General features: G+C 45.0%; 1 protein-coding gene across 3 annotated transcripts in view; it reads left to right on the top strand.

Moving 5' to 3' along the window:
- Positions 1 to 15,461, top strand: part of LOC143974543 (uncharacterized) — a 53,875-nt gene that overhangs the window by 504 nt on the left and 37,910 nt on the right. For all 3 annotated transcript variants that reach the window (XM_077476064.1, XM_077476066.1, XM_077476065.1), the window contains exon 2: positions 2,394 to 2,483. In XM_077476064.1, coding sequence (XP_077332190.1) covers positions 2,413 to 2,483 — 71 coding nt within the window. In that variant the 5' untranslated portion in view covers positions 2,394 to 2,412. The remainder of the gene's footprint in view (positions 1 to 2,393; positions 2,484 to 15,461) is intronic.

The following is a 15,461-nucleotide window of genomic DNA, read 5'->3' as shown; positions in this document are numbered from 1 at the left end:
CCTGAGCTATCCTGCCAGGAAGCGGGAATTCCCTTGCCCCACAGCCACACGCATGCAAGGGGCGTGTATACATGCAGCTGTGGGGTAGGAAATGCCTCCACCACCTATGATCGTCAGCTTCTCAGCAGGGTAGCCCAGGCAGATTCGGACTAGTGATGGGCGTACTCGGATCAAGGCCGTCACTGCACACCGCCAATCACAGGCCGTGAGGCATTTCCTGACCAGCAGCTGCACATACACACTCTGCATATGATTGGCGGTGTACAATGCCAGCTTCCTGGCAGGCTCGATCCAAACACGCCCGAGCCCATCGCTAGTTCGGACCCAAGTCTTGAACCCGCCTGAGCTCACCCCCACTCATCTCACCATCAGCTATGGGGTGGGGAATAAGGATGAGCTCAGGCATGTTCGCATGCCCCATGTGCAGAGCCCGCCAGGAAGTCAGCGCAGCACTAATCACAGGCAGTGAGACATTGCCCCGATGCCCGACTGCAGAGATTGGGCAATGTCTCACTGCCTGTGATTAGCAATGCGCCGACTTCCTGGCTGTCTCTGCATGTGGAGTGTGGGAATTGAATATTAATTACACAGGTTCTGAGGCTAATTTAATGCAGATAAAGCACCAAGTGAATTTAATTACCACCTTAATCAGCCACAGAACCTGTATAATTAATATGTGTTCCAGTTTAAAGGGATGAGGTGGCAATCCTAGTAACAACGCTCACTCAATGTAGGTACTGCCCCTTGGTAGATGGTACAACCACTTCCTCGCCTCTATTACAGAGTGAGAAGGTGTTTTGCAGTTTACAAACTTTGGCTGGAAATGATGAGGTTGCTTCAGATTTCAGTACAGAAAGTTACTGAAATCCCAGCAGGATCATCAGGTATTTTCTGTGCTTGCAGAAAATCTTGAAAAAAATAAAACTCATTCACCCACCAATCTAAAGGCTGGTACACACTGACCAAATTTAACAGAAACCAATCGCCATTTGACCAGTTTGTACAGCAGCCTATCCAACATAAACCAGCCTGACGTCTGGATCATGTCAAATGGGCATGCTGGAAAACTGACAGCCAACCGGCATCCATTCAGCGCTCGCATCCAATGGCTGCAAGTGCTGATCAGTGTGTCCTAGCGGTTGGGGCGGTCTCTCTGTCTGAATACAATGGCACAGTGGGGGTTGATCACTGTACTAACATCGCCTGTGTTAGTACAATGATCTGTGAGTTTTTTCATTCAGCCCACTGAACGAATATGACACAAATATGTTAACCTAGCCTAAGGACATATTTGCTGATACACTTAGATATTTAGGTGCAGTAGCCCATAGAAACCAATCTATTCCTGGTCTGACTTTGGAAGAGTGAGTTCTGATTAGTTACTGTAAAGTATTATTGCAATTAAAGCTGAACTCCGGGACAAGTAAAAGTCCTCCCTTTTGTAGGGCTCCCCCCACACTGCAAGAGTTAAATGTTTTTTTTCTGTCTAGGGGACAAGGTAAGGCAGTTTTACTTACCTGATCCTCTGGCACCTCTGCGCTGCTAGACTGGTCCCCGCAGCCCCCTCCTCACCTATGCTCCAGCAATTTAAGGTCCTCTGATATCATAAAGGCCAATGCAGGGAATATAGCTTTGGATGTGAGGACACCAGGGGATGCTTCACAGCTAGAGCAGAGGATAAGGAAACTAAAATTGCTTTTACCATTCCCTAGACAGAAGTAAACATGTATTCCTTACAGCGTGGATGCAGCCCCACTGCATGGAAAGACATTTAGTTTTCCAATTTTTGGCACCCTCCTTTTCATACATTTAGGCTGGGTTCACACCATTGTGAATTGGATGCAGGTTTCCCCGCATCTAATTTGCATGTCAGGAGATTGTGATCGGCTCACACATCTCTGGGTCGAAATGCACCGGAGTCCTATGTGTTTTCTGGTCCATTTCAGGTCCAAATTCAGCCAAAAATTTGGGCTGAACAGACCTGAAACGGTGAACAAAGACGCACTGGACCCCTGCTGTGAGCCGCTCTGTTCCTCAGTGTGAACCCAGCCTAAAAGTCTAACTCATCACCATTTTTTACTAAAAACATCCTCAATATGTAGCTGCAGGTTTGTTTAAACATGATTCTGAAAAAAATGTTTATTCAATTTGCAGGCAGCTCAAGTCCTGCTTCAGATACATCTATTTGCATCCATTTTTTTGTGTGATAATCTGCCTACTTTACATAGCACCTGTGGTAAGCTAAATTCTTAACTCTGCACTGCCAGATAAATGTAAAAAATACACACATTTAGGAGCTTATTTTGTTTGATTTTTGTAAATGTAGCTCCCACTGTACAAAGCAGTGTGCCTGAAGAACAATTACATTACTTTTATTTATTTTTATTTTCTAGACTATAGACTACAAACAAAATGCCAATGACATGCGTGGCATATGGCTGCAATAATCACTTTGTCAGAGGATGTGGGAAACAGTTTTTCAGGTAAACAGTTTAATTTCTATCAGTTTATTATACAGGTAGCTGTAAAAAATCGGAACAAATCGTGTTAACAATCGCTCCATAACAATATGATGTATCATTTTGCAATTGATCGGCTTACAAATGCATCCTGATTTCACCCATTCATCAGATATGACCACTAAACACTGAGGCCTTGTTCACACAGGTAAGTATAAATTAAAAGACAGACCATGCTCATCAAAAATCGCGCTACATCAGTATCATCAAACCAATCACAATATGAAGTGCTATACTAAAACTAAAATGGTGTAGATTCATAATTGTATCATAGATTCATAATTATATAAAAAGAATCCTATATATAAATAAGTTCATAAATGTATATATAAAAAATATACAACCAAGAAACAATATAGAGGAAGCAGGATGAAGAGGATTACAACAGAGAATTTGATAGACTAGTGAATAATACCACATATAGGAATCTTTCCGATGATTCTACTAACAAGTATAAGGCAAAACTATTAAGGCTTATAAACAAAGCAAAAAGAGCACACTAAGTTAAAAATAAGCTGAATTTCTAGTCCTCGAGGCCCCTAAGCTACCTGTAATTTATCAATTGCTGAAAATACACAAAAATAGGAAAAGACCACCAGAGAGAACTATAGTAAGTGGCGTTGATTCACTTTTTACACGTATTGGGGGGTATATTGATTTTTTTTTTTTCAGCCCCTTACCCAACAATACCACTCATATTTGAAGAATGGTAAACTTCTGATGACTATTCTAAAAGACACACCAGTGGAGGATGACACATTGTTAGTAACTGTTCGATTTTGAAAGGCTTTACAGCAGTATTAGACAAGTAGATGGTCTGTTAGCCATTAAGACAGCACTAGATGGCAAATCAGATTTAAAACCAGCACAAAATAAATTTTTAATTAAAGCCTTGGAATTAGCGATGACTAACAGCTATTTTTGGCATGGGAGATCTTACTACAATCAAATTAAAGAAGTAGCCATGTGGGCCAAATAGACTCCCAGTGTGGCTAATATTATGTTGGATCAGTGGGAGGAAAGGGAGATCTGTGTTATAAATAAACCAGAAATGGCCTTTATATAAAAGTTGTCCAGATAATGGAAAGGATCAGTAATTAATAATAAGTAACCAGCATGGATTCGTATTTACAGCAGGTTGGAGTCATGAAATGATACATTTTCTTGATTTGCTCTTAAACAGGAATGAAGAAATATTAGGTACTAAAACCTTTTTCAAAGATACAGACCGCAACAGCTACATACCTATTGGAAGCTGTCACTATCCTATTTGGTTGGGAGGAATTCCCAAGGGTCAACTTATGTGTATAAGGAAGAATTGTAGAAATATTGCAGAAGGGTTATAAGAACTATATGTTAACAACGGTTAAAAATACAGTTTGAGAAATGGATAGAGAGACACCTTTGGCCAACATAATTAGAAATACCCATTTGATATAGCCTTTCTAACTGATTTCAATAGAGATTATAAATCCATTGAAGGTATAATTAAAAAACACTAGCCTATACTCCCGAGAGACAAAACTTTAGACAAGCTACTTCCTGCTAAGCAAAATCTATTTATTGAACAGCCCACAGTTTAAGAAGCAAGCTGGCTCGTAATATATCCGATTCCCCCTAAATCAACCTGCACTTTTTTTGTACCAGATTGGTTTATTTTCTTGTAGAAGGTGTAATGCATGTAAAACAGTCAAAAATTAATTTAGGAAGCCTACTACATTTAGATCCAAATATACAGGCAAAGAATATAAGAAAAAAGTTCCTAACTTGTTAGAGTGATCATGTAACATACTTATTGTATCATGGTATTCAGTATGTGGGTCAGACCACAGGGAAATTAGTTGTTAGAATAAATGAACATATCAATAATATAAAGGCTTTCCCAAACAGTGTTTAACCATTTCAGATTATACCATAATAGGGATCCCAGTGTATTAACATTCTGTGGTATTCAAAAGATTGAATGTTATTGGAGGGGTTGTAATATGAAGCAGGCAGTATCTATGAATGAAATCAAGTGGATTTTTGAATTGAATACTTTATGTCCAGTTGGCCTGAACTTGGACATAGATTTTAAATAGTTTTATATCAACATTTTTTGAATATATTTTAATAAAAACATAGCTTTTTTTCTGTATTGATCCAATCAAATTGGAATACAGAAAGTTTTTCGGGGTAAAGTATTGATGTATACCATTTAAAAATTTTCAAGTCTCCCTTTTAACCACTTGCGGACTGCCTACCATAGATATACTGTGGCAGGGTGGCCACTCCGCGCCAGATCACGTACCTAGTAAGTGATTTGACCCTTTCGCATCTGGGGCATGCATGTGCACTTCCCCCCGCTTCTGCTGTGACTTGATGTCTGCCAGCAGCTGCCTATGTAAACAAGGCAGATTGTTGTTCTGTCAGAAGGGAAGGCATTGGTCCTCTGTTTTTGCTAACAAGAATCTTTGCATTCCCCTATCCAAAGCACCTCCCCCACAGTGAGTAAGCAAAAGCCAGGCACACGGTTAACTCTTTGATCGCCCCTGATGTTAGCCCCTTCCCAACCAATGTCATTAGTACAGTGACTGTGCATATTTTTTTTTTTTATATATAAACGTTATTTGATTTTTTTTTTTACAACAATTATATACAAAACATAGTTTCAAATCCACTCGCATGATTTATCCCCTTAGGCTCACGTGTGTGTGTGTGTGTAATATATAAAAAAAATATATATATATATATATATATATATATATATATATATATATATATATATATATATATATATATATATATATATATATATATATAAATAAATAAATCATTTCCCCCCCTCCCCTTTGTCTGGTCTTCTTTTTTCCCATTCCCCCTTTTTTTTTTTTTTTTTTAACAAAGATTTTTATTTATGTTTCAAACAAAAGAAAAACAGAAAACAGACATGCATCAGCAAGGTACATACATATTTTGAGTAGACAGATAATCAAATTGTATCACATAGAAGCACAGACAGTTCTTAACAGTGTGTAGAGTCACTAATCATTGCAGCATAGAATGCAAAACCTCCCCGAGACCTCCCCCCACCACACAAAAAACCACAGAAATTACAAAAAAGGGAAACCCCCCCCCCCCCCACCCTCCACTCCCCCTAGCCTAAGCAATAGTCAAATGCTTCGCCTCAACCCATGCCGCCCAAATCTTTCCAAATTTCCCAGGGCAGTTCCTGCCCAGATATGTGAGTTTGTAGAGCGGCAAAGCCGCGTTCACCAGGGACTGCCACAGTTGTTTAGTAGGAGGGAGAGGTTGATTCCATTGCAGTAGTATGGCTTTCCTCGCATAGAGTGTAGTGTAAAAAATAAACAGTTTCTTCCCCCAGGAGATATCCAGAAAATCAGATACCCAGCAGGAGAGGTATCGGGCTAAGTGGAATCGTAAGCTCCCCCACTGCATTAATATCGGCCAGGACCCCTCTCCAAAATCCCACTACCCCAGGGCAGGACCACACCATGTGAAAAAAGTCAGCATCATCTTCTTTGCATCTGGGGCAGGTAGTCAATCGGTCAGGGTAAATCCTTGCCAGGCGTGCCGGTGAAAAATATACCCGGTGGAGGAACTTCAATTGTATAAACCTGTCCCTTGCAGAAATCGCAAGGGTCAGGTATTGCTGTAAACCCTCCTCCCAGTCCTCCTCAGTAAGCTCCGGAATGTCGCCTTGCCAGAGCTCAAACAAATGGGAGATCCCGGTCTCCTCCGATACGGTCAGCGCGGCATACACCATGGACAGTGTGCGCGTCCCTCCCCCCTCAGGACCAAGCGCCTCCTCCACCGCCGACACCCCAAGAGTCACTCTAGATGGGAATTGAGAACGGAAGGCGTGTCGCAACTGCAGGAATCTGAAAAACATATGGTTCGGGAGGTCCCTGGCCTGTTTAATAGCATCGAAGGAGAGTAGCTGCCCCTGGGACACTATGTCCCCCAGTGTTGTAACTCCATGCCTGGCCCAAACAATCGGATCCGGGATGGATTGAAAATGGGGCAAGCGGGGGTTCCCCCAGAGGGGAGTCCCCGGGGCCCACACCCCTGCGCCCACCAACCTTTTGTTCACCAGATCCCATATTTTAAGCGTCGTACGCATCGGGAGGGTTATCCCAGGGTTAGATCGTGGTCCCCTATAGATCAGGTTCCTGAGTTCCGCATAAGAGCCCAACAACGCCGCCTCCAACGAGGACGCAGGGTTGACCGGGCCCTTGGAGAGCCACCACCTGACAGTCACTAGGACTGCCGCCCAGTAATATTTCAGAAAACAGGGCAGTGCCAGACCGCCCCTCACAAGGGGCCGTTGGAGGGTTGTTTTAGCTATTCTAGGGGGCCTACCATTCCAGACGAAGGACGAAACAATGCCATCTAATTTCTTAAAGAATCTAAGCGGGATGTGGACTGGGGTCTGACGGAAGAGATAGGTAAACCGAGGAAGGACCGACATTTTAATTAAATTGACCCGTCCCACTGGCGAAAGCGGCAAGGACCTCCACCCAGTACACCTCTGGGTCAACTGGGTAACCACCGGACTCAGGTTAAGGGTAATAAATTGTTTCAAGTCTCTGTGTATTTCCACCCCCAGATATTTAAATTGAGAAACCCTCTGCAGTTGCCCATCTACTCGGGAACCACCCGCACCATCATGTAGTGGGAATAAAATTGATTTCGCCCAGTTTATACGTATACCCGAGAACTGTCCAAACCGGTCTATATGCGACAATGCCGCCTGTAGGGAGGCTCCGTCGTCCTTGAGATACAACAAGGTATCATCAGCGTATAGCGAAACTTTTTCCTGCAAAGGACCCCGGACAATACCCCGAACCTCAGGAGAGGAGCGGAGAATAGCCGCCATAGGTTCAATTGCCAGTGCAAAAAGCCCCGGGGACAGTGGGCACCCCTGCCTGGTTCCCCTATGGAGGGGAAAGAGCGGGGAGAGGACCGCACCCGTACGCACTCTGGCCGTGGGAGCTCTGTACACCGCCCTGACCCACGAGATAAAGGCTGGACCGAATCCAAATCTATGGAGGACTGCCCACAAATAGTCCCACTCCACGGAATCAAAGGCCTTCTCCGCGTCTAGGGAGACCACAACCTCCTCCCCGCATTCTGCATCCCCCGAGGCCAAAACAGTAAAGAGCCTGCGAATATTAATATCTGTCCCCTTCCCTGGCATAAAGCCAGACTGATCCTCATGGATCAAGGTAAGTATAACCTCGTTCAGTCGCCTGGCAAGGATTTTGGTCAGCACTTTCGCGTCCGAGTTGAGTAGGGAAATGGGTCGGTATGACGAGCACAGCTGGGGGTCCTTCCCAGGTTTAGGGATCACCACTATGATGGCTTGTGCCATAGATGGAGGAAGTTCTCCCTCCCGGAGGGACACGGTGAGCATATCATGCATTCTAACTGACATCTCCTCTAGGTAATGCTTATAAAATTCCGGGGGTATCCCATCCTCCCCAGGGGTCTTCCCCGGCTGCATGGACCCCAGTGCCACCCGGACCTCCGCCAGAGTGATCGGGGAGTCCAGACCGTCCCTGGCCTCAGAAGTAAGGGCAGGGAGTGTCACCCCCTCTAGAAAAGCACTTAACTCCTGCGCTGAGTACTGCACCCTAGATGAGTAAAGGGCGGAGTAGAACTCTGCAAAGCAAGCGTTGATGGCAAGGGGATCCGTCACCAGTGTCCCAGCACTATTCTGTATTCGAGGGATAGTGGAGATTGGGGCCTGCTCCCTCGAGATCCAGGCCAACAATCTCCCCGTCTTTTCGCCCTGTTCAAAAATCCTCTGCGTCTGAGCCAGTTGACGTTTGCTTGTCTTAGCCACCCTAAGCAGCACCACCTCTCTATATGCTACTTTCATATCCTGAGCCGTGAGCGGGTTACCCGTGAGGGTGAACCGGGTCTCCAGTTCTTGGGCCCTGGCCTCTGCCTCCTCTACCGTGATCTTATCATTCCTGCGCTCCCGACCAATGGAGGAGAGGTAACACCCCCTCATATAGGCCTTGAAGGCATCCCAGACCATCCCCCCAGAAGCCGTGCCAACATTTGAGGCCCAAAATCCCCGGATTTCACCGCCCATCTCAAAGGCAATGGTGGGATGCTCAATCCAGTACCTAGACAAACGCCATAGTCTATCCCTCTGAGGGGTAGAGGTTTGCAATGTACACAGCAGTGGGGAGTGGTCAGAGATGCCCCGAGGAAGTAACTCTATTCCAAGGACCCTGGGAAGCATGGGGGCACCAGCATAGACTAGGTCAATACGGGAGAGTGTGTTGTGGGAGGAGGAGTGGCACGTAAACCGGCGATCTGATGGGTGTTTCCACCTCCAGACATCCTCCAGCCCAAACACCTGTGCCCAGCGAGAAACTGGAGAGTCTGTGGCCCGGTCAGGCGTCAACCTATCCAGGGAAGGGTTAGGAGGAATATTAAAGTCCCCTGCTATAACCACATTGTCTGTCTGGAATTGGGCTATCAGGGCAGTCAGTTTATGTAGTAGAGACAGATCCGCAGGAGGAGGCATATAAAGACCCACCAGCACCATTTCTATCATGTCTATTGTGGCATGGACCAGCACGTATCTCCCGTCCTTATCTGTGACAATATCAAGAGGCTCAAAATTAAGGGACTTATGGATAAGGACGCTAACCCCCCGGGCATAGCCGGAATATGTGGCATGATAGTGGTATCCCACCCAGGGCCTCTTCAATCCCATAATCCTTCCCCCCACTAGGTGCGTCTCCTGAAGAACACAGATATGCGGAGCATATTTTTTCATGTAGTCAAAAACAAGAGAGCGTTTAATCTTCTGGTTAAGCCCCCTAACGTTCCAGGAGAGGATCTTCAACGGAGCCATAATCTGGAAGGGCAGAAAAAACAGAAAAAAAAACGGAACTCCCCTCCCTTCCCACCCCACACCCCAGAAAAACAGCCCCAGGGTGTTTGAGAACCCAAACCAAACATAATCAAACCCATTTAAAGGAGAAATCTCCCGTGGGGGCGGTGCGTATCAACCAGCACACCTAGGACAGAGTCTCCTGCGCAGAGTAGACAAACTCCAGCGCAGCCGCTTCCTGGAGGCAAAGAAAAAACAAGTCAAAAGGGAACAAATAGTAGTGTATGTGACGCCTCAGATTGAAGTGCAAGATTCTCTTGGAATGTTCCAAGGGCCCATTCTTAGTAGCAACTCATCCAACAGGACGACAACTTCGGAGTAGCGGGGTCCAGCATCCTCAGTACAGTGTATTCACGTCCAGAAGTAATCATGCAAACCCCCCCGGGTATAAACTAGGGAAGGGGTAGGGCCCTAAGGCCCGTAAGGCAGAAATATGAAAACATGAACCTGTAGACCCCCCCTAAGGAGCATCAGAATATCAGGTCGGCTCCGCGCCCCCTGCCCAAAACCAGTAATGAAAAGGAGAGGGGCACTCCGACCTGCCCTCCAAGTTCCGAGATGGAGGGACAGAGCTGGGGGGGGGGGGGGAAATCCGATCCGCGTGACACTGGGCAAAACTTGTGATGCTTGTGGACCCCAGTCAGGTAATCACCATCAAAAATTATCTCTGCCGGGGAAGGGAATCGATCCATCTGGAGGCCTCACTCGGGGAGGTAAAGAAACGAACGGATTCTCCGTCAATCACTCTGAGTTTCGCGGGGAACATCATGTTGTACTTGAGACCTTTGGTGCGCAGCTGGGCCTTGACTTGGTCGAATGTCCTGCGTTGCCTCTGCGTCTCCACAGAATAATCAGGAAAGAGCATTAATTTAGCATTTTCAAAGCGCAGGTCCCCCACCTTCCTCGCCTCCCGAAGAACCAGGTCTCTGTCTCTAAAGTTCAAAAGGCGGAAAATAAACGTGCGTGGCGGGGCGCCCGGTGGGCCACGAACCGACGGCATTCTGTGCGCTCGTTCCACGACAAAATGAGGGGAGAACTCAGCGAGCGGGAGAAGTGTACGTAGCAAACGTTAGGTAAAGGCTTCGGTGTCACGGCCCTCCGACCCCTCCGGGAGGCCCACCAACCTCAGGTTGTTCCTCCTATTCCTGTTCTCGTGGTCCTCAGCCCTGGATTCCAGCGCCTTCACCCGCACCTGCAGGGTACGGAGGGAGGCATCATGGTCGCGGGTAACATCTTCCACGTCTCCAACCCTCCGCTCCACCTCGGCAAGCCGCTCCCGGTGTTTATCCATATCTCGCCGGATAAGCCCCATGTCGAGCTGTATCTGCTCTATCTTAGTGGTTAGGGTAGTCTGGCAACCAGTGATCGCTTGCATAAGAGCTTGAAATTGATCATCACCCATCGGTGGCGTGTCAGCGTGGTCCGTTTGAGACGCCATGTTGGTGTAGGCCTGCCCGCGTGCCGCGCGGGTCTGTAGCGGGGTTCCCGGCGGGGTTCCCGGGACCGTGTGCTTCTTCCTATGGGAACCGGAGCTACCCCTGCGCATCCCCGAGCCTCACCACCGCTTCACCGGCCCACGGGGAGAGATATATGTCCCTAAATGCCGGATAAATAGCCTGCCAGGTGCGGAGCTCTCTGCAAACACGTCCTAGCTGGTTGCCATCTTGGCCACGCCCCCTCCCATTCCCCCTTACTCCTCATCTTTACCAGTGCCCTACGCCAACTTTTCCATATAGGTCCTGGTTTTCTTAAAGTCTATCCACTTTTCCCATATAACGTTGAATCTTTCTGCCTGACCCTCTTCTCTATCACTTGGCATTCTTTTATCGTGTTTTTTTTCCAGGTCTAGCCATTTTTTAGCTATTATTGCTTTTCATACATTCAATAGATGTGTGATCATTGTTCTCTTATATTATTTTTTTGTACTATTTGTTCTGATATATATATACCATAGCTTGTAGACGCTATAACTTTTGCACAAACCAATCAATATACGCTTATTGGGATTTGTTTACCAAAAATATGTAGCAGAATATATATTGGCCAAAACTGATTTAGAAATTATATTTTTTTACATTTGTTTATTGGTGATGTTTTATAGCAAAATGCAATAAATAATGTATTTATTTATTTTTCAAAATTGTAGGTCTTTTTTGTTTATAGCACAAAAAATAAAACCAGATCAAATACCACCAAAAGAAATCTCTATTTGTGGGGGAAAAAAAGGACAAAAATGTTATTTGGGTACAGTGTAGCATGACTTCGTAATTGTCAGTTAAAGTAACGCAAAAAATGGCCTGGTTATGAAGGGGGTACAACCTTCCAAAGCTCAAGTTGTTAATAGGGTTTATTGGGAAGAAATATGTGGATGGTTTTGGCATTCTCCAATACAGCAACTAGAGGTCCTCAGAGATGAATGGGAAGGGGGGGGGTTGGCATCTCAAATGTATGTAATTTATTTTTTAGACACTAGATGTCCTCTTTAGGTCATAGGTTCACATTAGTTATGTGGATCGGAGGTCTTAACCTATTTCGACCACTAGAGTTCTCCATATTCATCCAAATGTATTTTTAGTTTATTTTATTATATAACTTTTATATTTGTTTTAATAAATGATGATTGATAAAGTTGGTATAATAAAGTGTTAACATTGGGAGATGAATGTATCACCTTTAGGGATCGGCTGGTCCTGATTTTGATTGGATTGATTATTATGTATGGGCGGAAAGTGGGGTATATAAGAGGAGGCAATGGGTCCGGTCATGTGACCCCCTGATGACGTCAGACGTCTGCTGGCAAAATGCATTGGGTGGGACTTCCCAGGACACGTCCTTTCCGGCTTCTGGAACGCAGGTGGAGCCAAAGCCAACGCTCTTCAGTTTCTCATTGATACTTGTTTTTATTGTGTACAATGAATGCACAATTTTTTTATTTTCTGCAATAAACATTTGAAATACTACACTATGAGGGAATCTTTGAAGTCTCCCCCTTGCAAATGAGGTTTATAAAGGATTGTTTAAAGACACAGGAATGTCTTTTAAGATGTGTTGATTAATAATAATCCAAAAGGACATTGATGGAGGTTTATTTTAACTTCTACTTGGCGATACACTTACCTGATTCAGTTTTGACCTTCTTTGAGAAAAGAGGTCAAATATTTCTGGTAAGTGCAAAGTGTTTTCACCTGAGAGCACCGTCTTTCCTTTTGAAGTTGTACAGTTAGAACTTTTGGAGTCTCTCATGACAGAATTACCATTTTGTTTTTTTATCACAGCAAGCATCAGAAGGATCTTTGTATATGAAGTCGTTTATGTGATTTGCACCAAGCACTTTCTTGGGATTAATGTATAGCACTTTATTAGTTGTCACATTTTCACCATTTACACATATATATATATATATATATGTGTGTGTGTGTGTGTGTGTGTGTGTGTGTGTGTGTATGCGTTTTATACACGGTAAACATTTATGAATTTATTTATATTAAGGATTTTTTTATATACAATTATGAGTCTATGCCATTTTAGTTTTTAGTATAGCACTTTATATTGTGGCTGGTTTGATGATACTGATTTAGAGTGTTTGTCTTTTAATTTTGGTTTAATTATCCAGGTTTTCTTAGCTGAAAGACTTGCAGCTCTCCCTAAACAGTTTATATTATTGGGGCTCAATTTTACATACAATAGTTGAGTAAGTATGAGGGTCATGTTTTACCTGCACAGAATGCACAATTGTTCCATGGATCTGCGTGCAGGCAGTCCCATTTATGGATATTAGGATGCAGCATCAGCATGGACACAGATGCTGCTCCCAGTTTGACAGTCATGTAGGTGCAGGTCCCCAAACACACACTGTCTGCATTTGTGGACCCTTACCTGCATGCACTCATGCCCACCAATGTCATATTGGAAGCAGCAGTTGTGCCCATTTTTACTTCTGAGACACTCTGACTCTCTAAGATGCGCTCATCATGTTACCCAGTCATGTTATTGACTTGTTACCAATTAACTTTATTAGCTGCAAAATGTTCTCCTATGTTAGTACCACTTACTGAAGAGCACGAAATTAGAATGGGCAGCACACACGCATGAAACTGACTGTCACAGTGACACTGACAGCAGTGTGCAGCAGCACAGATGATGATGATACCTCACCAATGCATCCTCTCCAGGGTCACAGTCACAGTGACAGTTTCTCTCCACCCCAGGTGGTCCCTTCAGTCCAAACAGCACTGACAGTCCCGCTCCTGCCTTTCCTTCCTCCCATCCCACAGACCCGCTCCGCTTGGCTCCCCTGCACCATGACATCACACACCAAGCTCAGGCACCGGCTCTGCCGGACTTCCCCCCACCCCCACCGGCGCCACCCAGACACATTGTAGCAGGCACTTGGATGGTCTCTGCCAGCTCTCGATGGGAACTGAGCTGAGCGTCACAGCCATTTTATTTAATTTTTTTTTTTTTTTTTTTACTGGCAACCTTTTCCTGGCAGGAAGAAAAGTGCTGCTTTTTATTGTCTGTCAGTAAAAATATAGGTGGTTGGCAACACTGATCCAGCTCTCGCATCCAGCCCACATGCATGTATGTGATGTCACATACAAGCAACTGGAATGGATGCGCAATGATGAGCCCAGGTCAGGGGCATTTTCAAAAAGCAGTGGGCCTGTGTGCAGGATCATACCTTGGGACCCCGCAGCTGAGAAAAAGTGGTTGGGTATGATTTTCATCACGCTGAATACTGGCTGTGGCTTAAAGGGACACAGAGTGCCGGGGTTCAGTAGTAAGTGACGCAAAGGTTCAGGAATAATTTCAACAAAGTTCCCAGAAGCTCAACAGTAATTACACAAACTGTCACCTGATTGTGGTTTTCTCAATCACAGTGAAATCCCTTCTTTCTGAGATTGGTAGTGGCAACCAAATGAGTCATCTTCCTCCAGATGGCGGGCAGCGCTAGAAGGACTGTGATTGGCTTTATCAGTGGCCAATGACAGTCTTCCTCCTAGAAACAGGGACCGTCCCTCCCCCCCACCAGAACTGCACCTAATCTCTTCCCCATCACAAAAGCTGACAATCGCAGCTGCAGCAAAGTTAAAGAACCAAACAATGTTTCCCATCTTTTAAATGTGTGGGGGCACAGTGCCCCCCCCCTCAGTGCAGGTACGGTGTGGGAATTCTGAGATTGGAATACATTAGTGTCTCACTGACATTTCCCTGCGCTGGTGACAATGTAGACAGAGAAAGAATTACTCTTGCACTCGTGAAGGCGTTGTTAGTATAGAGAGGTAGTACTTACAAAAGAAGAAAAATAGAAAATGATCATGTGTGTCCCGCTGCCTAAACTGACCAGGGGTGGTCCGAAGAAGTCCAAATGGAAGAAAAGAGGTGGAAGGCACGTGATCAAACGCTTGGATCAAGATAATACAATTTATTCATATACAAAATAGATAAATACATATAAAGAAGTTCCTACGTATTCATAAAAGCTGGGTTACAAAATGTACACATTAGAAATTAAAAGTTGAACATGCCCATGCAAGGGCAAGTACTCAAAGGTGGGCTGATGTGTTTTGAGGGGTTCCCTCTTCATCAGAGCCTTGAAAAGGCTAAAAAGTGTGGATGTAAACTTTTGGACGCGGGAGCTCCGAGAAACTCCTGTGCGAGACAGCTGATGAATATATGATCTGTTGGGAAGTTCCTATCTCTGTACAAATTGACAGACCCACACAGAGAGAGAAATACATCTCTCTACACCAGTGGTCATCAACCCTGTCCTCAGGGCCCACTAACAGGCCAGGTTTTATGTATTACCTTGGGGAGATGCACACTAGAATACTGCAATCACTGAACAGCAAATGATATCACCTGTGATGTATTTCAGCTATCTTGCAAACCTGGCCTGTTAGTGGGCCCTGAGGACAGGGTTGATGACCGCTGCTCTACACCACATAGAGCGTTGGGATGTGGACAGGTGGAGAACTGATCACTTGCCATGTGATACACCTCCCAACTAGCCATTCCTTTTATGT

This window comes from Lithobates pipiens, unplaced genomic scaffold (genome assembly GCF_037356315.1).
Source record: "Lithobates pipiens isolate NorthernLeopardFrog02 unplaced genomic scaffold, aLitPip1_a1.2 Scaffold_13, whole genome shotgun sequence".
Taxonomy (NCBI): Eukaryota; Metazoa; Chordata; class Amphibia; order Anura; family Ranidae; genus Lithobates; species Lithobates pipiens.
Note: the sequence above shows the minus strand (reverse complement) of the source record. Positions and strands in the feature narration are given on the sequence as shown.